This window comes from Suricata suricatta, chromosome 7 (genome assembly GCF_006229205.1).
Source record: "Suricata suricatta isolate VVHF042 chromosome 7, meerkat_22Aug2017_6uvM2_HiC, whole genome shotgun sequence".
Lineage (NCBI taxonomy): Eukaryota > Metazoa > Chordata > Mammalia > Carnivora > Herpestidae > Suricata > Suricata suricatta.
Window position 1 is genome coordinate 24,763,933 of NC_043706.1, and position 22,791 is coordinate 24,786,723.

At 51.9% G+C, this 22,791-nt stretch overlaps 2 protein-coding genes across 2 annotated transcripts in view; one reads left to right on the plus strand and one right to left on the minus strand.

Annotated features, from left to right (window-relative positions):
• SLC22A23 (solute carrier family 22 member 23) overlaps nucleotides 1–11,746 on the plus strand; it is a gene marked incomplete at its 5' end in the record, with an annotated part of 176,684 nt that extends 164,938 nt beyond the window's left edge. The window contains one exon of the mRNA XM_029943146.1: nucleotides 7,285–11,746. Within this exon, the coding sequence (XP_029799006.1) occupies nucleotides 7,285–7,642 (358 nt within the window). The remainder of the gene's footprint in view (nucleotides 1–7,284) is intronic.
• Nucleotides 11,747–13,347: 1,601 nt separating this feature from the next.
• On the minus strand, nucleotides 13,348–21,804 carry PSMG4 (proteasome assembly chaperone 4). The gene is made up of 3 exons (XM_029945247.1): nucleotides 21,539–21,804; nucleotides 16,837–16,912; nucleotides 13,348–13,548 (listed from the first exon to the last, which is right to left on the minus strand). Exons 1-3 carry the CDS (start codon nucleotides 21,710–21,712, stop codon nucleotides 13,427–13,429), a joined length of 372 nt encoding a protein of 123 aa, XP_029801107.1. The 5' UTR covers nucleotides 21,713–21,804; the 3' UTR covers nucleotides 13,348–13,426.
• Between the last annotated feature and the right edge of the window lie 987 nt (nucleotides 21,805–22,791).

A 22,791-nucleotide genomic window follows, 5' to 3' on the forward strand; every position in this document is an offset into this window, starting at 1 on the left:
CACCTTACTGAGTAATTTCAAGGTATCCTTGCTAGAAAACCAAATGGAAAATTGCTTTCATGGAAAAAAGTATATAAAGATACACTGCACATTATATATGCACGTGGACTGCGTCTTATATGCACACACGTATGTAGATACTCTCCTCGAATGAGCTATCTAATCCTGCCATAAATCAAAGCTATGTGGCCTGATTTATTAACATCAATATTCCATATTCTTGCATTCCGGAATGAGACTTTCATCGCACGGTGAGTCTGTGCGCCCCTTCCTGATGGGCCCGTGCCCTCCTGTACATTAGCTCATGTGTGGACTTCACTCGCACTAAGCAAGATCACTCTCTCTCACTGCTTGTCGCACACTTAGTTACAAGCAGACACCCAGAATGTCTCAGAGAAGACGATGTCTCACCAGTATTGGGCGCCCGAGGAAACACACCCATTACCCCCAGCGTCCAGGATGCCCTTGGCAGCGTCCTGTGGCTTCCCGAGTGGCCAAAATTATCAAAAAGAACTGAATGGCTATTCTGGGTGTTCATATTATCCATCTTACGGACGGTGTCACTCGCATTGCCCTCCATAATGGCCGTCTATATTTAACCCGCCCCATTCATTTGGGTTAGCCGACCTTCCTACCTAGGAGGCCAGCAGAGTCCACAGCATCCAATATTTATTAGGCATAAATAATACGTGCCAGTTGGTATTCTAGAAAATAATCCTTGCCCTTGACAAGCCCATAGACTAAATGAGGATGGTAGGCATATGAAGCAATATTAACAAAAAGGTAAAGAGTGTCTTTAAAAAGTGGTCTTGGGCCCTCTGCCTGGGAAAGGAGGTTGATATCTGGGAGATTCCGCCCCCCCCCCCAAAATAATTGCTATTCCTAATTTGTGTCCCCTTGTTGGCCCAGTGGTACAGTGGTGTGACTATTCCTACAGTATACCCAGTCTCTCTCCCTTGGCGAAAGGCTGTTTTTTAATGTTTGTTTATTTTTGAGAAAGAGAGAACGTGGGGGAGGAGCAGAGAGAGGGGCACAGAGGATCCAAGATAGGTTATGTGCTGACAGAGAGCCCAATGTGGGGCTCAAACTCATGAACCCACAAACCGTGAGACTATGGACTGAGCCAAAGTTGGATGTTTAGCCAACAGAGCCACCCAGGTGCCCCTGGTGGTGGAAGACTTTCTGACTGGTGAGACATCACAGCCTGGGTGAGAGGTGACTACTTTCTTCCATAGCTAAGACTAGGAAATTCCATCACTCACTGAGTGCATTAGTTATCTATCGCTGTGTAACAAATTATCCCAGAACCTAGTGGCTTAAAACCGCACAGACTTGTTGTCTCACAGTTTCTGTGGGCAGGAGTCAGCAAGGCCTAGCTGGGCACTCTGCTTCCGTATCTCCTAGGCTGCAGTGGACCAGGCTCAGATCAGTCTTCAAGTCTTCAGTAATGGGTAGACATCTTAGCCTGTCTGGTCTACTAGAACAGAATACCACAGACTGAGTGGCTTATAAACAACAGTAATTGGGTCGCCTGGGTGGCTCAGTTGGTTAAGCGTCCAGCTTGGGCTCAGGTCATGATCTCGCGGTTCATGGGTTCGAACCCCACGTTGGGCTCTGTGCTGACAGCGTAGAGCCTGGAACCTGCTTCGGATTCTGTGTCTCCCTCGCTCTCTGACCCTCCCCTGCTTGCACTGTCTCTCTCTGTCTCTCAAAAATAAGTAAAAAACATTTTTTAAAAATTTAAACAACAGTAATTTACTCCAGTTTTAGAGGCTGGACATCCAAGATCAAGGTGTTGGCAGATTCAGTGCTTGGTTAGTCTGCTTCCTGGTTCATTGATGGCCATCTTCCCTCTGTGGCCTACATGGTAGAGAGGCGAGGGGGCTCCCTGGGGCACCTTTCCTAAGGGCACTAACCCCATTCATCAGTGCCCCACCCTCATGACCTAAGCAGCTCCCCCAGGCCCCACTCTTAATGCCATCATAGTGGGGGTTAGGAATTGGGGGCTGTGACATTCAGACCATAACAGCAGGATTCAGTTACTCTCTGGCTGTCGGACCAAGAGCCTCAATTCTCTGCTGGCTGGAGGTCAGCTTAGTTCCTTGCTGCCTGGAGTGCAGCAGCATAATAGCTTGCTTCATCAAAGCCAGCAAGAGAATCTGCTAGAAGCCAGTCTTTTATAACCTAATCACAGAAGGAACATCTCATTACCTTTGCCATATTTTACTGGTGAAAAATTACTATGTCCAGCTCACACTCAAGGTACAAGGGTATGAATGCTTGGGAGGTGCGAATCATTGGGGCCATTTTAGAAATCTGACTACCATGCAGAGGGACACCAAACTGAGTTCACCTGGTCCCTGCCCCCGAACACCTCTCATGTCTGTTAAGGACCTAGACACAAACCCAAGGGAGTCTTTGGGCCTGTGAGGTGCGCTGAGGGGAGGGGGGGTGGGCAGGGCAGCTGGATCAGAGCTCTTGTCCGGCTTGGTCAGCCTGTGCTCTGGAAACTGCCGGGGATGTGGTTTGCAGAGTGACAGTGACCCAGGAGGAGGGATGTGTGTATCGGAAGGAGCCGCGGGAGGGAGTGAGTCTTCATCCCGAAGGAGCAGTAAGCCTGAGCAGGGGTCCCTGGGAGGGAGAGGGTGGGTGGGTGGGTGTCAGGCAGCTTCAGGAGGCGTCCTTTGCAGGGTGTGGGTGGGAGGCCAGGGGGAGGAGGAAGAGGAAGGACCAATGTGGTGCCGGCATCCTCTGCCAGCCTGTGGGTCTCTCATCCCTGGAGGCTCTTCTCCCATGAGACAGGTTCATGCTCTCTTCATTCCAGCAGCTCTTGAACTTGCTCAGCCCCACCCGGGCCCCTGCCATCAGGCTTCTCCCCAACACTCATAGGACGGACAACCACCACCCCAAACCAACCCACTGATCTCCCAGTCTTCCCTTCACCTTTTGCTCTGTGTCATTTGTTGAATATTAACACAGCAAGAAAGAAGTTAGAAATACACCAGTATTTCCGCTTTGTGAAGCCAACAGAGGAGGGAGAAGGAGCTTAGACAGCTGGGAATCACAACACCCAACATGTACTCAGCACGTCCTGGCCCGGCGTTAGGGACACCAGCGCCCCAGCTTTGCTGATGTGCAACTTCTTGTCCCCGTTTCAGATCCTCCCTGAGGCTCAGAGGTGAGGCTGCTCATGGCGGAGCCAGAATTCTAACCTGGGCCTACTGGCTCCCTACTGGCTCTTAAGCCGCTGCACCTCCACCCTGGGGAGCAAGAAAGGCCTGTTCCGTGGCTGCTCTGGCCTGGCCCATACGCGTGTGGGTGTGGGCCCGGCGGCAGCGGCTGCCAGTCCTCACAGCCTCTACCTGAACAAACCCCAGGGAGCCTGGCTGTGCCGGGCCTGGGGACCACCGGGGACGAGCCAGGCCTCATCTCCTTCCTGAGCAGCGGATGAGGAGACCATTTTCAGCAGGGGAACCAGCAGGGCTGAGCCGAGCAGAGGCGAGAGCCTCACGGAGTGGGGAGCCAGGGAGCTCGGGGATTGGGGTGCAGATCAGGCATGTGCAGGGCCAGGGCTCGGCCAGAGCCTGGAGGGAGCCACCGGAGGACTCTTAAGTGGGTGAAAAGATGCACCCCATATTCTAGAAAGTCACTCTGTCAGCAGTGAGGAACAAACCCAAGGGAGTAGGAGGAGGACACAAGATATGCCAGTTTGGGGCATCTAACCAGACAGGCTGAACTTGGCCATGGGGCTTGGCCATGGGTTGGACAGAAGAGACTGGGAAAGGGAACAGACTCCCAGGCTCTGGCTCTGTCCCGGGGGCAGTGTGCCTGGTGAGCCTGCAGGCAGTGTCCCCCCACCCCCACCTTGGCCTCAGCACAAGGGGCGTGAGGAAACCCCTCCCACGTGCAAAGATACAAGACCGCTGCTCCTTTGGAGCTGAGGGAAGGGAAGAGAAGTATCTTCTGTTGTTGTTATGAAACATGACAAAATGGGGAAGGGACACTCACCCCCTGTCCCACCCAGGCACAGGACTGTCGTTCTTCTGCTCCATTCTTTGATAAAAAGAGTTTTTCTTTTCTTTTCAACATTTATTTATTTTTGAGAAAGAGAGCGACAGAGTGTGAGCAGGGGAGGGGCAGACAGGGAGACACAGGATCGGAAGCAGGCTCAGTGCTGACAGAAGAAAGCCCAACGCAGGGCTCAAACCCATGACCCCGAGATCATGACCTGGGCCAAAGTCAGATGCTTAACCAACTAAGCCACCCAGGCACCCCAAAAGCATTTATTTTCTGTGCTGCTTCCTGCCTGGACCGTAGAATCCTGATGCGTCTGCTTTAAGGTGGCCCTTAGGTGCAGCTGTCAGTGACCTTTAGTGCAAATCAGCACCATAAACCCAGATACAGAACATTTCCGTCACCTCCACAGATTCCCTCGTGGCCCTTGGCAGTCGGTCTGTGTCCCCACTCCCAGCCCCGGGCAGTCGCTCATCTCTGTGTCTTGTAGGTTTGCAGCCCCCTTGCCTTTTCTGCTATTTCATACAAATGGGATCATACAATCGGTTAGAATACTATTTTTGAAACTCGCCATGTTGCACCTGTCGCACCTTACCCCCTTTCTTCCTGTCGAACACTGTTCCATTGTACATGACATGGCTTATTTTATCTAGTCACCAGGTGATGGACATCGGGACTCTTTCCGGTTCTCAGCTATGATGAGTAATGTTGCAGTGAATGTTCGCTTCTAGGTTTTTGGGTGGTGTGTGTTTTCGTGTCTCCTAAGAGTGGAATGGCTGGATCATACAAGAGTTTATATTTAACTTTTTCACGAACTGCCAAGCTTTTCCACAGCCACCGCCCCATTTCTCCTTCCCGGCAGCAGGCTCGTGGGTCTCATCCTTTCCTCAGCCTCGCCGAGGCTGGTTACTCTGCTTTTCGGTAAGTGAGGCAGATCTCACGGCAGTGGGGATATGAGCGTCTCTAATGACCAGGGACAGTGTACATCTTCTTGTGTGTTCCGGGTGGTTTATGCTATGTACAGTTTCTCTGGAGAAATGTCTATTCAAAGCTCTGGCTCATTTATCAAATTGGTTGTCTTCTCACTAAAGGTTTCTTGTATATTCCGTATACAAGTCCTTTATCAGACATGCTCAGGGACCACGTGTTCCAGGCAGTGCCTTCCATTTTCATTTTCCCGAGAGTGTCTTTTATATTGTGATGAAGTCCTATTGATCGATTTCTTTTCTAGATCCTGCTTCTGATGTCACACGTAATCTTTGCCCCACCTAAGATCACAAGTTTCCCTTATGTTCTCTTCCTAAAAGCGTTGTAGGGTGGGGGCGCCTGGAGGGCTCAGTCGGGTAAGCGTCTGACTTCGGCTCATGATCTCAGAGTTCGTGGGTTTGAGCCCCACGTCCAGCTGTGTGCTGACAGCTCAGAGCCTGGAGCCTGCTTCAGATTCTGTGTCTCTCTCTCTCTCTCTCTGCCCCTCCCCTGCTTGCACTATCTCTCTGTCTCTCAAAAATAAATAAAAAACATTTTTAAAAAAAAAATTTAAAAAGAGAAGGATCAGGATTACACCTTAAAAAAATCAGTTGACTGTAAATGTAAGAGTTTCTTCCCTGAACTCTCAGTTGTTCCACTGATCTATTAATACACCAATAAATACCACACTGCCTTTATTACTAGAGCTTTATCCTACGTTCAAAATTGAGAAGGTAAGCCCTTGAATTCTGTTATGATTCAAAATGTTTTGGCTCTTCTGGGTCCTTTACATTCCCATATAAATCTTGGGATCAGATTATCTTTTTCTCAAAAAAAAAAGTCATCTGGAAATTTGATAGGGGTTGTGTTGAATCTATACATCCATCTAAGGTGGAAGAATTGCCATCTTAACAGTATTGTGTCTTCCAATCCATGAACATGGAATGTCTCTTCATTCATTATATATGTTTAGTCTTCTCTCAGCAATAATTTATAGTTTTCAGTATACAAGTCTTGCAAAATTCTTGTTATTTATTTCTAAGTATCTTATTCTTTTGATATTGCTGTAACAGGAATTTTCTTAATTTCATTTTCGGGTTCTATGTCGTATAGACATACAGTTGACTTTTGCATGTTGATCTTGTGTCTCATCCCCTTGTAGATCAGCACTTTTGTGAGTTAGAACCACCCACAGTGCCAGCCAAGAGGATCAGAGGCTGGAGAGCCTGCTGTGGGGCCTCTTGCCCGAGCACATCTGAGAATAAAAGTCACCTCACTGAAGGGCGGTGTATAAGCTCTTAAGCAAAGCCAGTGAATCTTCTTCCTTGAAGACCCTGCCCACTGGTCTGGGTCTGCCCTCTGAGGCTACCCCTTCCTTGAGGCAAGACTGCATCCACCAGCTCCTTCCTTGTAGCTCCAGTGCAGAGACCAGCCAGCCCTCCCTGGCCTGTCCACTGCAGGGCACAGTGGGAACCATGACCTCCTGTCACCTGAACGTCATGGTCCCCTTCACTGCAGCCCAGCCTGCACTTCTTTCTCAGTGGCTACATGATACCGCAGCCCCCAAAATATGCTGTTATGTCAAAGGAGAGATTTTGGAGCTATGATAGATTTTAATGTTGCCTATCTACTAATCTCCTAGGACTTTTGGTAGGTTCCCTCAAATGGGAACGGAGATAAATGGCACTCACTCTAGGCTTGCATTTAGTACTTTCTGAGCTCAGTGCTGCTGTGAATTTCTCTCACAATGTGAGGCTCCTGGTACAATAGCTCCCCGAGCTGGGACTGGCGGTATGCAGGATGGTTTTAGGAAATACGTGGTGCACAATAAATAACTCACAGTGAGAAAAATCAATGTCTCCATAGTTATGGCCAGAGAAAAGCTGCTACTGCTGGTATGTCTGTAACACTCTTTAACCTCTGCTAATCCACCCCTACCCCCCGGTTTCTAAATAAGAGCAAACCTTGGAAAAGAGTATAATTTAATAATGCTTTGTTTTTCATTGCCTATTATTTACAGCAGATGGTACTGGTTTTCCATTTACAATAGTGTTGGGAAGTTGCCTTTCAAAATAAAGTAAAAAAAGTTAAGCTGGTGAGAAAAAATACTCTCTAGAGGTGGTACAAAGCCGGCCAAGGTGAAGGTGGTTTGGGATATCCAGCATGTGGGGTACACTGGGACGAGGGTGCCGTGAACCTGCCCCGTGATCCTGTCCGCCTCGCCCCCACCCCGCCTCTGGGAGTCGCCACGGCCTTCGAGGCGGGGTCTGAGCACGGACGCTGACTGTGTGTGCCCTCCTGTAGGTGCGGCGGGCTGGGCCTGGTGCTGGCCAGCGCCGGCTTCGGCATGCTGACGGCGCCCATCATCGATCTGCACAACCAGAAAGGCTACTTCTTGCACCACATCATTTTTGCCTGCTGCACACTCATCTGCATCATCTGCATCCTCCTGCTGCCCGAGAGCAGGAACCAGAACCTGCCCGAGAACATCTCCAACGGGGAACACTACACGCGGCAGCCGCTCCTGCCGCACAGGAAGGGGGAGCAGCCCCTCCTGCTCACCAACGCCGAGCTCAAGGACTACTCCGGCCTCCACGACGCGGCCACCGCGGGGGACGGGCTGCCCGAGAACGCCACGGCCAACGGCATGAAGTCCATGTAGCTCTGGGCGCGGCCTTCCCTGAAGGGGGCACTGTGGGCTCCAAGGGTTTGGGGGCTGTTTGGGCACAGGTCTACAACCAGGGACCGAACACGTGGCTGGGGGCGGGGAAACCTAATTCTGCTGCTGACGCCACAGGTGGTAAGACTGTCAACTGGTGTGGGGAAACTCTGTCTTTCCAAGACTCTAAGGACCGTGTTGGAGGAAGCAGACTCTTTGGAAATAACCCTTTGACTTTCTTTTCTGCCATGAAATGTTTGTATTTATTTTGGTCATTTTTACAAGAAGCACTTTATTCCCTTTCCTCTGATCTCGAAACGGAACCACCTCCTTCGGAAGAGGGACACGGCCACCGAGGAGGACGCTGTAGGCAGCCAGCGCAGCGGTCCTGGAGGTGACCCCCACTCTCGCCCAGCACCCCGCGGAGGAAACGGGGTCGGTACCCGGGCCCGCGCCCCACAAGGCCGCCCGCCTGCGTGCAGACTGACCGGTCGTGGAGTACCTCCGTGACCGCACTGGAGACAGTGAAATGTAAATGATTAGGTTTTTGCTAGAGAGTCTATGTATGGTTTTTAAAGGGTTTGTGTGTGTGTCTGTAAGGTAATAGCTTCTGTTCCGTATGTCGGGGGAAAGCAGCTCCCAGATTTCATTAAAACCAGCTAAGTCTTTCCTTCAGGATCATCCTTTCGTACTTGACGCTGGAAACTCTCTGGGGAAGAGTGTAGACGTTTCACCAGAAATCCTAGACAGCGAGTGGCACCACGGCCACAGTTCGCCGACGCAGGCTTGCCGGCCGAGCTCACGGCGAGCAGCGAGCGGTGAGGAGACCTTAACATGATCGATAATCCTTCCCGGGTTTGGCTCCAGCAGGAAAGTGCCCCCGTCCACACTCAGCATCTTGGACAGCACAACTTGAAAACATGGCTACTCTCTGAACTGAAAACCAACAGGACCGTAACTGAGACAGACGACTGAGGCAAACCACAGGAGCGAGGGTGCGCTCCCGGACACGGCCTCCCCCGCATCTCGAGCACACGCCGCCGCGTAGAGATCACCAGCCCGGAGGACGGACAGCTCTCTCCCACCTCACGCTGAGACCGCACGCCCCCTCCAGCCTGCCTCTGCCTGCTTCCTGCTTCCTGTCACTTCCGTCAGCACACAGGGGGGCTTAGGGCGGGGAGTGGGAAGCTCACAGGTGGGTCCACCTGACCTCCAGCCTCTTAAAGCATCAAGACCAGTGGAGAGAAAGCAATAACTCACCAAAGTTCAACACCCATCCCCGACAGCCAAGGGTTCTTGTGGTGTTCCTCGGACGGTCCCAGACAGGGAAGGCTTCTCCTACCTTTCCACGCCAGGCTTTCTCTGCCTGCCAGAGGGCCGCTGCCAGGGAACCTTGCAGGGCCTCCTCAAGGACACCCAGGGGCCACGAAGAAACAACATTGGCACAGGCAGGCACTGCCTTGTAGCAACACAGGCACCCGATTTTTTGGACAGCCTGGGTTCTTTCTAGAATTGTCCACCTCTACACTCTGTGACGTGTCTTTGCTGTGAGCTGTGTTCTTCCAGGGATCTTGTGGCCTCGAGTCTGTGAGGCAGTGAGGTGACTTCCAGCTGACAGCTGCTAGAACTCAAAAGGGCCAGAAAAGAGGTTGATAGAACTTCCCCTTCTCCCCTTCAGGCTTTCCACGTGGCCTGTTCTCAGTGCACCCACCCCTCTCTTCCAAAACTGCTAGACCCCAGTAGGAGCCCTCTGATGCGATAAAAACCTTGTGAGGAGGTGAGCACACTCGCAGGCACGCATGACTCCAGGGAGTAAACCGCACGGTGTCTGTCTCATCGCCAGTGCCTGGGGTGTGCAGCCTGCCTGCGAAGGAGGCCGCCTGGGAAGGGAGGCCACCTGGGGTGGAGGCCACCAGGGATGGAGGCCACCTGGGGTGGAGGCCACCAGGGATGGAGGCCACCTGGGAAGGAGGCCACCTGGGATGGAGGCCACCTGGGGTGGAGGCCACCTGGGAAGGAGGCCACCTGGGGTGGAGGCCGCCTGGGAAGGGAGGCCACCTGGGGTGGAGGCCACCAGGGATGAAGCCACCTGGGATGGAGGCCACCTGGGAAGGAGGCCACCTGGGGTGGAGGCCACCTGGGAAGGAAAGCTGCATAGGAAGGGAGGCCACCTGGCAGCCTCCCCCTGCTCCACCTGCTCCAAGCCCAGCTCACCCAGGCCTTCCTTCATGTCTGTTAAGTCACTTTTGTTCCGTGTTTCAATGTTAGTCTGCATTCACCTTAATTTAAAAAGAACTTTCTTTACATCTGTGCAGCCTTCATGTGCCAAACTTGTGAAATACCTTTTGCCTTTTTTAGAGTACTTGCTACAAAAGCCAGCTGGCAGCAAGACCCATTAAGTCCAGGACACGGCCTGTGCGGCAGTCAGGCCACCAGGCAGTTGGGGAGGCGGGAAGGAGCCAGCCAGGTCCCTGGGGCCGCACCTGGCTGGGTACATGTCTGCATCCCTTACCCCAGCAGCGCTGGGACAGCCCCCGTGCTGTCCTGCAGGACTGGAGCGTGTTCTCTCGCTGGTCCATAGACCTTCTGTAAGAAACGTACTGAAGCTCTCTAGTGCTGCCAGTAATCTCTACCTGGGAAGGCAGAGGCGACGCACAGCATAGCGAAGTCCTGTTCCTTGGTCTCTGATCTCCATCTGACATGACAACTATAAAAACTAGTCCAACAGAGACAGCAGTCAGCACTGTCACTTCAGCGATCGGGACTAATGCATCAACCACTAGGAGAAGCTAACGTGAGGACTGGGCTCTTGGGACCAAAGTCTAGCAGACGAGAATGAGGCTGACTTGCCGACAATGAATGAGGGCTCAGCAAAGAGGTCCCACGGCTCTTCCAGCAGCCTCAGGGTTGGGCTGAGCTCTTATCCTGTTGCTGGTTCAGCTTAGGGACAGTTGAAGCCCTTGAGGAATGACTTTATGAAAGGGAGGCAAAGCTGAAAAGCTTCCGTGTGGGCTGAGCTTTGGGAAGTCCCGTACCAAGTGAGCAAGGCAGCAGGGGCCCACCAGGGCCAGATCCATCTCTGCGAGGGTGGGGGCTGAGGCCACCAGCTCCCTGGGACCTGTCAGTAGTGCTTGGACTCCTCGGTCCTGTTTCCTTCATGGTTAGTGAGGAAACACTTCTCAGGCACCTGCTATTCAAGTCCACCCTTCCCACCACCTCCCTCCCGGGGAGACATCCCAAGGGGAGACATCCCAAGGTACGTGCTCCAGCTCTCCTCCTCCTCTGCCACCCACTCGTGCACCCCGCTATCAGGGAGCTGTGATCCCCTTCCAATAATAGTTATGCACAAATGTGAACACTTGAGACAGGGCTGGATACTTCATTTCGTTCTTTTCCAGAAGTCAACAAGAACACCACATACACTAAACATTAGCACCCAAGACAAATAGGAATGCTTTGTTTTCTAAAAGAGTATAATCACTTTCAACGAGGGGAAAGGGGCTGGGAAGTTGGTTTGGCCACAGAACAGAAAGAGCAAAAATAAACCTCGTCAAGGAAGTAATTGCACTCAAACATTATCACTTCCTAGAGCCAAACAAGAAACGACTGAAGTGCCATTAAATGAACCGTGTGACCATCGCATCGCCCAGCCCCTAGGTGGCGCGCAAGCGCACGCACATGCTGGGAAGCCCACACTTGAACTCTTGTAAAGGACACCTCACTTTAATGTATTGTGTGTTTTGGAAAAGCAGTACAGTGGGTTGTGTCTAGTGGGGAGTCCTTCCCTCCCTCTGTCCTTCCTGCAACCCCAACGTTTGAGGTTTCTCTGTAAGAACCGCGTTACATGTCGACCGGGACTACTCTGGAGGTGCTCGTTCACAGCACAAGCCTAAACCGGGTTCTGAACTGTCGTTCAAAGCTAAACGTCTGCATGATGTCACATCTGTTGTACCTTTGGGGAAAATTTGTATGTAAATGTACAGAAATAAAAATGTTGCCCCATTAACAAATTTCCACTGGAATGTCTTCCCTACCTCATCTGATGGTATCCAATGAAGGGCATTTCACGACCATTGACTACAAAGTAATAAAAACTCTACCTGTTTATGCAGTTCTCACTGTCCCTACTTCAGCGCCTTTGTAAACCGAGTCTTTGCTCTCACTCTGAGGGGACAGTGGGTGGCCTCTTACCTCGCTCGCAGGGTCCTAGTCTTAAAGGCAGGCAGAGGCATAGATTGGACTAAACAAACTCTTCACTGAGGGATATTCTCAGACCACCTGAGAAACGGGGACCATCAGGAAATGGAAGAGTTCTTCTCTTGTGTGTTGACATCCTGCTTTCCGTGGCCTGACGGTTCCTAGGCAGGTCACGAAATGACTCTCTTACACTGTGATTCTGGGAGGAAAGACTGATAACCCAAACCTCTCTTCTTTAATGTAGTATTTTTTAACAAGAAAACACTATTTCTTTAATAAAGTATTTATACCAAACTCTTCTCTCCATATCCCTGACTTTGTGTTACTTACTCTTGAGAGGGGCCCGCCGTGCTTCCACCTGCGATTGTGCGGCCGAGGCCTTGGACGTTAGCACAGGAAGTCTGCAAAGGAGACAAGTGTCTTAAACCCCGGATCGGCTCCTCTCCAGTGCCTTTATGTCCTGGCCCCTGGTTGCCTACCTCTAGCTCAGTAGTCTTGCCACTGCATGAAACATGTTACAGGGCCCTCAGCTATCTGCCTCTAGCAACAAAAGGGGTCCAGATGGGCCCTGAAGACTAGAAAATTCTTTGCCAGGGGTCCTCAACCCTCCCTCTGCTGAGCAGCATTGTGGGGAGCTTTTCAACTCCACCAAAACCTGGGCCCCAGGCCATCTGAACCTCTGGGGAAGGGCCAGGCCCCAGCCATCTGTGAAGGCCACCCCGAGGGATTCAAATGTGAAGCTGGTGTTAGGAGCCACTGACCCATGAAATACTGGCTTTTGGAAAAGAGTGTGAAAGAAAATATGTGAAACTAGAAAGACTGGAATCCACTACATGTGGCAGGCAGGAAAGGGCTACGAAGGTGGCCAAAGCAGGTACTCAGCACTTGGGAGAAGAGAAAGGCAGTGACAGCAGGAGCAAGGAGGAGCTAAAGCATTTGGATCCATAAAAATGAAGCGGATATACACGAGGACGGACGTCTGAATTGCCAGGGCACTTAACACAGTCTGCAAAGCACGTATGTGTGTCCAGTCCTAACAAGAAGCCAGTCAGGGCAGAGACTGTTCTTAATCTACAGGTGAGGAAACAGGGCCCAGAGAAGTTAGAACTTCACTGCACCCATAAATCCAGTGAGCAGTGTGGAGCGGGGCTCGAACCCAGGCCCAGCGGAGAACACGGCAGGAGGAGCCATGCTGGGAATGAACTCAGCCAGAACGGGACAGGAGGAACATAACCTAAAGCGTAAGGACTTGTCGCCTTAATTCTAACTGGGAACGTACACAGCAGGGTCAAGGCTAATCTACCTCTTGCCGAGACTGTCAGGCCCTACAAAACCCCATCCCTCAGCTCCCTAGTACTGAGGGCACACAAGGGGAACCTGCCTGCCCAGTTTGCTTTTCTCCTCCCCCAGGCTGATCAATTGTCACCTTTGGCCCACACCGCTGATGAGGGGAAGAAGGAAAGTTAGGAAGATTAACCCTTTAAAAACAAAATGTCGACACATGAGCCTAATGACGAACAGTGAAAGTCAACCCATTTATTTAAATGTACATTGTACATAAGTTACAAACCCTCCCTCCTGCCAATCTGCCTAGAACTTTTCCGGAAAAGCCTCCATTTCTTCCTTGATCCTGTTTTCTACAAGTAATGCGAAGTTACCGTCCGTGTTTTGAAGGTTATAGCTGACAAACACCTGTTTGTTGGTCTTCCTGGCTGGAAAGAGAAAACATATTGGCGTGGCAGTGACTGACATGCCTGGAGGTCGTGTGCGCCTCACGCCCACCTGACCGCGGAGAGACACCTGGGAGGAGAGGGCGGGGCGGTAGGGAGAGAAGGTGGTTCTACTCGGTGATGCTCCGCCCAGCAGCGGCCTAGTGCAGACTCCAGTACTCAGACCCCTCTCTCCACAGTGGTTCTCCAAGCGCGGCGCCACCTGGCGGCAGCACCTGGGAGCCTGTTAGAGATGCAGATCCTCAGGCCCCGCCCCGAAGGGGGAGGTGGGGGGCAGAAATCTACTTGACAAGCCCTCCAGGGGATCCAAGCGGTAATCCACTGTTCTGCCTCATAGAGTTGGTTTGATTTTTGTGGGTTTTTTTTTTTTTTTTGCTTTTTAAAAATAGAGATAATACCAAAGTACTTAAAAAACGTAATTTCTCCTTTAGGACCACCCTCTCTACTGATTCCAGTCCTTTCCCAGACATAATCCTGGGGCTACATTTCTATACATTTATATTTAGATAATAGACATGCATGTATTGTGTGCATTTACACACAAATGTAGGCTTTCAATTTTAAGTTGAAGAGATGTTTTGGCCCCTTTCCACAGAAACAATGATAGGGTGTACTCCAACTACAAAAAACAAGCACAGTCACATGCCCAGAATCGGAAAGACCGATCCTGAAGACAAGTCGGGCAGGAAGCCAAAACCAGTTAAACACCGACCACACGAGGGCGCAGGCCTCCTCACTGGACCTGGCCTCACCCCACACATAGGGCAAGTGCAATCTCCAACTCCCCACAGAGACCCCCACCCACAGACATCAGATGGCCATGCCAGCCATGTCATTCGAAAACACGGTGAGGTGGGGAGAGGTGAGGCTGGCACCTGTCAAGTCACATCCCGCTCGGCGCTCAGCCTACTCTTGTTCAGTGGCAGGAAATTCCTTGTCCCCAAGGCAGGGCCGGGGGGGGGGGGGGGGGGTTGCAATCACTCTACTTGCTCAGACAGCCTCTTAAAGGGAGCAAAACTGTGTCTGCCTGCACTGTCCACCCAGCAGACGCAGCTGTGCCCTCTGGGCTACACAGAATAAGGGCGTCCCCGTGCACACCGAAGCCCTCCAACGCCTCTGGGGCTACTCGGAGCCCACTAGATCTTCTCTTTCTCTACTTCCTTTCATCCTCCATATAAGATACCGTTTCAGGGGGCGCCTGGGTGGCCCAGTCAGTTAAGGATCCAACTTCGGCTCAGGTCATGATCTCACAGTTTGCGAGTCAAGCCCCATGTCGGACTCTGTGCTGACAGATCAGAGCCTGGAGCCTGCTTTGGATTCTGTCTCCCTTTCTCTCTGCATGTCCACCACTCCTGCTGTCTCTCTTTCTCTCTCAAAAATAATCAAACATTTAAAAAAATTTTTTTTAAAATACTGCTTCAGGACGCTTCACTCTTCTCATTACCCCTCCTCACAAGGAACGTATCTTCAACTGCAGGGTCCAGACCTCAGCTCGAGGCGGCCTGCAGAGGGAAGGGCAGGGCCGCACTTCGTCACCGCATCCCCGGTGCCCCAGACCCAGCCACAGTGTGCCAGCTGCTCCTGTGCGCCTGTCCTTGCTGGGTAATGGCTCACGACTACCAGGTTTTGCTGACACAAGGCAGGAGCGGGGGGCGGGGGAAGGACCTACATTAATATCTGAGTTTAATAAGTTGGTGAAGACTTATTTTTTGTCTATGTTCTGTCACAATTTATATAAATTATTATACATTGATGAAAAACATATAAGAAAAATATTAATGAAAAAAAATATCTAAAAAAATATCACAAAACTAAAAAAAATACCAAAAAAGAGAAAACTACTTTGTCGCACACAAACCACTCCTAGGCTTTCACCTCCAGGGTGTGCCCTGGGGCCCATCTTACTTTCTTGGCATAAACCATTTACTCAGGGCACAGCCACCAAGCCCCCGCCGCCTGCTCCCAGAACCCGTCACCCGCACGGGGGCAATCCCCCGCTTTCTGGCTCGATGAACGTGAACACCCGCACATCTTCATCTGACCAGGCAGCAGGTGCAGTGGTCCATTTGCTAGTAGGTGCATCAGCCCTTCAACTCCGGTAAACACACGGTGAAGCAGAGGGCGTCTTGTCTTCACCTTACTTTCACGGGGTTTGGAAAACAATAATATCAACACAGGGAATGATAACAACCAGGAATCCAGGTGAACTAAGCAGGAATTCCCTATATCCTTGTGGCAAATTTTCTGCAAATGTACAATTACTTCCTAATAAGAAGTTACCAAAACACCTTACTCGTTTGGTTACTAGCACACACTAGTTACTAGCCAGGTTCCTCTAACTTCGGGCTAAAGAAAAAGTACAGTGGATGTTCCTAAAACGCCACCACTGCCCTCGTGGTCTCGGACCTCCTCACGCCAGGAACTCAGTGGCGAACCCAGAATGACCTGTTCTCAGCCTGCCCCCTACCCGCGTCCCCGCGGTGTGGCTGTGCTGTTCACGTGGAGGCTTCCTGGAGTGACGGGCATATAGACTCCCTAGAAATGTCAGTGCCACTAAGCCATAGGCTCTCACAGTCAGGAGCCAGGCCTCAGCCACCGGACACCCAGCACCAGGACGTGGGGCCCCATAAAGGGCTCTGGAATCGAACTGACAGGGAGCACTAGTGAACACAGTGCCCGAAGAGGAGACAGAGGCTGCCCAGCTGTCCCGGGTCTCCGGGCGCCCTGGAGACCTGGCGAGTGTGCACTGGCGGAGGGCAGAATGCACACCGTCCTTACCCCAACTACCTGGGTATTTCCAGAAAGTATGTGTTTGGGGCCCAGGAGAAGGTGGCGCTTTCAACTTCACGTTCTTGCTCGCCACCCTCCCTGCCACACTCGGGTCAGGCCAGTCTCCCCTCTTGTGAGCTCTGACCGACACCAGCTGAAGAGGGAAGGGCGATCCTCCTGCACAGGGCTGGCAGGCAGCCCCACGGGGGCCACCCGGAGCCGCTGTCTGATGGGCACTGTGGGCACCACTCACACTTTCCTCCCATAAGGAGGTCATTCATCGGCCTGAATGACATGCGAGTCCCTTAAGAACACACTGGTCCTGAGACGGTGGTCATGGACAGGGGCACAGACGCCTTCCTTAAAGAAGACCAAGCATACAGAGGTCTGCACTTCCCTCTCAGTATAAGGTTCTCTCCTCCTAAAGTGACCGGCCTCACGGTCCCATGCACACGAGCCCCCCACCCGGCCGCTCCTACAGCCCCAGCCGTGGGCACGTACCTAAGCGCTGGGCAAGGCCAGAGGAGGTCGTGTCAGAAGTATCTCCAAGGAGGGAGGTAGACACGGGGATGGAATCCTAAAAGGAAACGAAGAAAATGGTGCTGTGTCTCCATCAGCCACACTTCTGTGGCTTCTGAACCTTACTGGCAGTGGTAGGTCAGACACATTCACCAAGAGGAGAAGGCCTGGCATCTGAGTCAACAGCCAGGTTGGCTGACCCCGTATGTGAGGTCACACAGCTGGGACAGAAGCTGGCGTCACAGTGATGTTAGTAAGTTATAAGACTTACTTTACATAAAAGGCTTGTTTTACGGTTGGAAACTCCAAAGCACGCTGAAGAGCAACATCACCACCAAGAGGGAAGCAAACAAGATCAGTAAGGGCAGAGCGAGAGGAAAGCTCATCAGAGTCTGGGTGCCAGTGCCCCCCAGGTCCCTCTCACCCACAAGTCAGACGTCAACGGAGAAGGAAGATGCCCATCTCCTCATCTGGGAGCAGACAGCTCCATGCCCCTGATGGGGTCTACGCTCTTCAAGGTCAACAAGGGCCCTACGACTGTGCAAAAGGACACCAGCCATCAGTGTCCAAATAACAAAAAAAAGGAAATTCAGATTATGTTTGGCCAATCCTCATTTCAGATAAGAAGCAATAAAACTAAAGATAAATAAATGTGGCCCTTCTGAAATATAAAGAAATCTCACTTCCAATTACTTTGGATTTTTTTTTAATGTTTATTTGAGACAGAGACAGACAGAGACAGAGAGAGAGGCTCCCAAGCAGGCTCAGCACTGTCAGTCCAAACCTCAATGTGGGGCTCGAACTCATGAACCATGAGATCATGACCTGAGCTGAAATCAAGAGTCCCAACTGAGCCACCCAGGAGCCCCATCCACTTACTTTAGAAGTAACTCCCCTTACCATTAAAATTCCTACCTAGCTTAGAAGAAGAAGAAGAAAAAAAAAAAACCCACTAACTTGTAATATGGTAAAACTTACTTTTATCAAAATTTAGACTTCTAAAAGAAACAGCCTAAATACAGAGGCAAGATTTTTAGGAGAATAAGCTTATGCCACCAGAAGCTCTGGGGTAGGTGGCCCTCCCCCCACACTGTCCAGGTAGAGGCAGGTGAACTGAACAAACATCATGGATCAGAGACTGCTCCTTGTCTCCTAGGGGTTGAAAGTCACTTCGAAAGAAGAAAGAACTTATTCGGGTCTATAAGATGATCAAAAAACACAGGATAAGAACGAAAGCATTTACTGCAAGCTTTTTTGTTGAAAAGATAACAAAAACATAATCTTCATGAATATGCTATTTACAAATTTCAAGTTCAACATTCAGCTCTATGCTAATAGTATTTAAATTTTCTAGAATATCTACCTTAACAAGGCGGTCATTTCCCACCAAAAGCAAAACTAAAAACCCCATATTGTTACTTAGTACTTCATTATTTCCAAAATCATACTGCACCCGGTTGGTCTCCCAGGCACACACAGGCCTAGACAGTTTGACTGTGGATGCAGCATCAAGTGGGCCAACACGTGCTAAATCATCTGAGCACACAGGGCCCCATGTCCCCTCCTCCTGGTCGCAGACCAGCCTCCATCACGTTGTGGGTATCTGCATCACCTTGTTCCTAAGCCTCCTTTGGTGCCACAAACAGACCACACGTGGCCAGCCAGAGGAACATCAGGGGGTGTGATTCTGTTCTATATGGTCTTGTCTCGTGTGTGGCGAGGGAGGGGAAAGAGAGGAGGGCGGAGATGTCAGGACCCTTTGGTGCCACCCTCCATGCCTGGACCAACAACCTTTTCCTGGAAGGGCCAGAGGGTAAGTCATTTAGCTTTTTATGGACAAGGCCCAGTTGTAACTGTTCGACTCTGCCATCAAAATACAAAAGCTTCAAGAGACATTACTGACTGTATGGGCAGAACTATGTTCCAATAAAACTATGTTACAAAAGTAGATGGGCGGCAGGCCAGGCTCTGGGCCACGGTTTGCCAAGCCCTATTCCACATGAATCTTGTGTTTCCTGCCTTGAGCTATGGTCTACATTTCTCTCCAGTTGGCTGGGTGCTCTGTTCCTGGAGGACGATGTACAGGTACACACGGTGGCCAAGAGTGGGAAGGAACTTCTGACAGGTCCGGTAACTGACACTGGCCCCTTTTTCTTTTCCCACCTGCTCTTGGTGGAATGTGAGTTTCCATTTGAGAAACTATATCCTTCTAGGAACTATGACTACCAAATGGTCAGACTGCCAAAATACACCAAAGCAGCCCATAGGAGGAAGCCTGAAATCAATTCAAGGAACAAATGCCCAGTCTTACCAATGAGCAGTCCTGGGCCCCAGATGACCCACAGCCTAACCCAGTCTATGACCATTGCCTTAGGGCTAGGAAAGAAGGAAGGTCAGGGCACCACAAGCTCCAAACACACCCCGTGCCCCTGCAGACCCTCTCACCTCTCCCCTCCAATGAAAGAAGACATAGAACTGCCACCTGCCCAAAGGCCCAGCTATGGGTGCCCACCAGAAAAGAATAAAAGAAACCCCACCCAGGAAAAGAACAGCAGGAAGGGATGTGAAGACATCCAGAAGTCCCATTCAGAAGCCGTCTCCTTCCCCGAAGCCTTGCCCAGGTCCGGCCTGATGGCTCTCTCCTCTGATGTCCCACCACCCCAAGGGCCCCTTACAGATTACAAGCCTTACAGCCTGCCAGGCTTCAGGTTACGGGCAGTCCTCCCTGGCAAACCCAGAGCTCCCCGAGGAGGGGCCTCATTCTTTCACTCAGCAATGATTTAATGAGCAGCTTGCCAAACTACTCATAAAACAGACAAGCCTCACCACCACCATGGATACTGACAATACACTGCAGAGGAAGCGATACAGAGGCATGCTCGTGTGCTAAAGCAGGGAGGAGGGAAGGAACAGGGAGTTCTGCCAGGTAGCAGAGCCTAAAGGGTTACTGTAAAGTCTCTGAACTGTACTCTGAGTTTACCTCTTGAAAGGTCTGCAGCAGAGGGATGACAATATCTGATTGCCACCTGCTGCCCTGCAGGGAACTGGCCACATGGCAGTGCTGTGGGCTGAACTGTGTCCTCCAAAAAGGTAAGTCCACACCCTAACCCCTAGCACTGTGAATGTGACTTTACTGGAAATAGGGTCTATGCAGAGATGTAAGTTAAGATGAGGTCATAATGGGACAGGGTGGACCCTTAATCTATTATGATGGGCGTCTTTACAAGAAAACACACAAAGATGGCCAGTAGCACCACAGGCAGAGTGAGTGCTTCTGAGTGATAAAGCCACAAGCCAAGGAATGCCAGGACTGCCCCAACACCAGAAGATGGGAGAGGCATGGGAAGATGTCTCCTTCCAAGCCACCAGAAGGACCCAGCCCTGCTCACACGCTGATTTCAGACTTCGGGTCTCCGGAACTGAGGGAATAGATCTCGGCTGGTTTAAGCCACCCAGCTTGTGGCACTCTGTCACAGCAGCACTGAGAAATGAACACAGGCAGCAAAGAGGGATCAGGCTAAGAGGAGAGGCGATGCTGCAGGCTTGGCCCCGGGCAGGCCCGAGAGGAGGGGAGAGGTGTGTGTAGGTGCTTTTAGGCAACCAACTTGAACGCTGGAAACCTGAGTAAGGTGGAAGGGCCCACAGGGACCTCCAACCGCCTGGCTGAATACCAACAAGCCTGTCAGGTGACCCACCTCAAAACAGCCATAAGTCCAAGCTGACCAATGGATGGGTTACTTACACCCAGGCACAGGTACCAAGAAAGGAAAATTCCATCGGATCCCACACCCCCTTACTACAGCCCCTCACCACAGTCTCTCCCTTGCTGCTCCCTGGCGGTGTAGTCAATAGACTTCTACCTCCTTTGTTCTGCCTTGGGTGACCAGGTGGCTGGATTCCCTGTGCTGATGGACCGCAGTGCCTACAGATGCACTGACACTCGCCATGTGGAGAGTGGAAGAGACAGTAACCAAGGACCCAAGGTCCGGAAGGAGTTTCCACAACAACAGATGGGTTGGCTGTGAAAGAAGCAGGTCTGAGGGGAAGAGGTAAGAGGTGGGTCTTAAAATACGTCTAGTGTGAGATGCCTATCAGATTTTCAGGTGGAGACACAGGAGTCCGAAGTCCGGGAAAAGACGTCTGTACTGGAAACTTAAAGAAAATCCGGTGTGTCCAACACAGAGATGGCAGGAAAACTAAGAAGTGTATACCGTCCCCCGGAAGGGGGAGTGTGACCAGAATGCAGAGGTCCCACGATGAAGCCCTGAACTTTCCAACTACTGAGCGGGGCGCGAGGAGCCAGACGAGGAGCGCCCGCCTTAAAGGTAGAGGAGAAGAGAGGCGGGACTCGTCTGGGGGCCCACGCGAGGCCGACCGCACTCGGCTCCCCTCGGATGGTGCTGGTCCAGACCCCCGGTTCCCTAAGACAAGGCAGGAAGAGTTCCGGAGAGCCCCGAGGCCCCCCGGGCCCAGGAGAGACCTGAGGGCGCAACAAGGTAACCAGAACCCCCGCTATCCCAGGCGGGCACTGGGCGTGCGCCTGGATCCTATCACCCTGCCTCCCAGCCCCGGCCCCCACAATAGCCCCAACACCTGGCACCCCAACCTCCCACGCCGGGCCGGCGTCCCCCGTCCTCTTTCCCCCCGCCCGCGTCCCCCCAGCCCCGGCCCGACCCGCACTCACGTAGCGGTTGCACATGGCCACGGCGAGGTTGCGCAGGTGCGGCGTGGCCCCCACCCACAGGAAGAGCGAGTCCGTCAGCCGCATGACATGGAAGTGGACCAGCTGCTCCCACAGCCTCGCGCTGAAGTTGTGCAGGGAAACGTCCCCGCCCGCGGCGGCCGGCAACCCGTCCATGCCGCCCGGCGGGCCCAGGCCCGCAAACGCCGAGACTCCGGTCCCGCTGCCGTTGTCTGCCGGGCCAGACCCAAGTAAGCGAGCGACGAGAGGTCGAGCGCGCTTTCGCTTTCAGTCCCAGAGCCCTGGGGGGCGTGGCCGGGGAGGAGGCGGGGCTAGCCCGGGACGTGGGCGGGGCCGGGGGGGGCTAGCCCTGGCTGCTCTGTCCCGCCCGCCTCTCGGAAATGCTGAAAGTCTGAGGTCCTCTGCGGCAGCGTCTAGAGCGGCGTCCGGCGGTGACCTCGGGGAGTCCGCGGGCGCCGGGCAGAACCCGCTTTTGCTTGTTCCCTCCCTCCTCCACCCAAATTAGTGTTCGATGAGTAGCATTCAAGGGCTGGAGCTAGCTGCATCTTCTTCCCAGGTCCTGACTCAAAGCCCTTCGGAGACCATCACTTTTAAATTAGTTCCTTAAGCACTCGTAGCGCAGCCCCCTCCCCTCACAGCGTCTTAGGTCTGATTTACCAAAATCATCATCCCCTAGCAGCCCTGTACCTTCAGGGAAGCCTGGAATGCAGCTAGTCTTTGAGAAAGGGAGCGATATTGAGAGAAAGCCTCTAAAAGTTGTGTCCACTAAATTGGCAGGAGGCTGAGCTGGCACTCTTGGACTCAGGCCCCCTGAGGTTCGTAGTCATGGACAAGCCTGGTCGTTGGGGTCACCTTTTAACCTTTCTGAGACTCAGTTTCCTCGTCGACAAAATGAAAATAATAGGTAACTTTCAGAGGAGCAGAAAGAAGCGTGAATGAAGGCTGTATGTTGGAAGCACGATCAGTGGTGGCCATTATAACCCCTGCTAAAGGACCCATTAATTTGAGTCACTTTGGGACACTACAGAGTTGAAATAAGGAAGCCTTCAATATAAGAGAATGTTTGAGGTAAAAGCAAGCAGGACCCATTTTGTCAGATTCTGTCAGAGTCCTACTTTTTAAATCTCTAATAGGTCTCAGTTGACTAAATTGAAATTTAAAAGGTTAAGTATTAGGGCATCTGAGTGGCTCAGTGAGTTAAGCATCCGACTTCCTCTCAGGTCATGGTCTCAAGA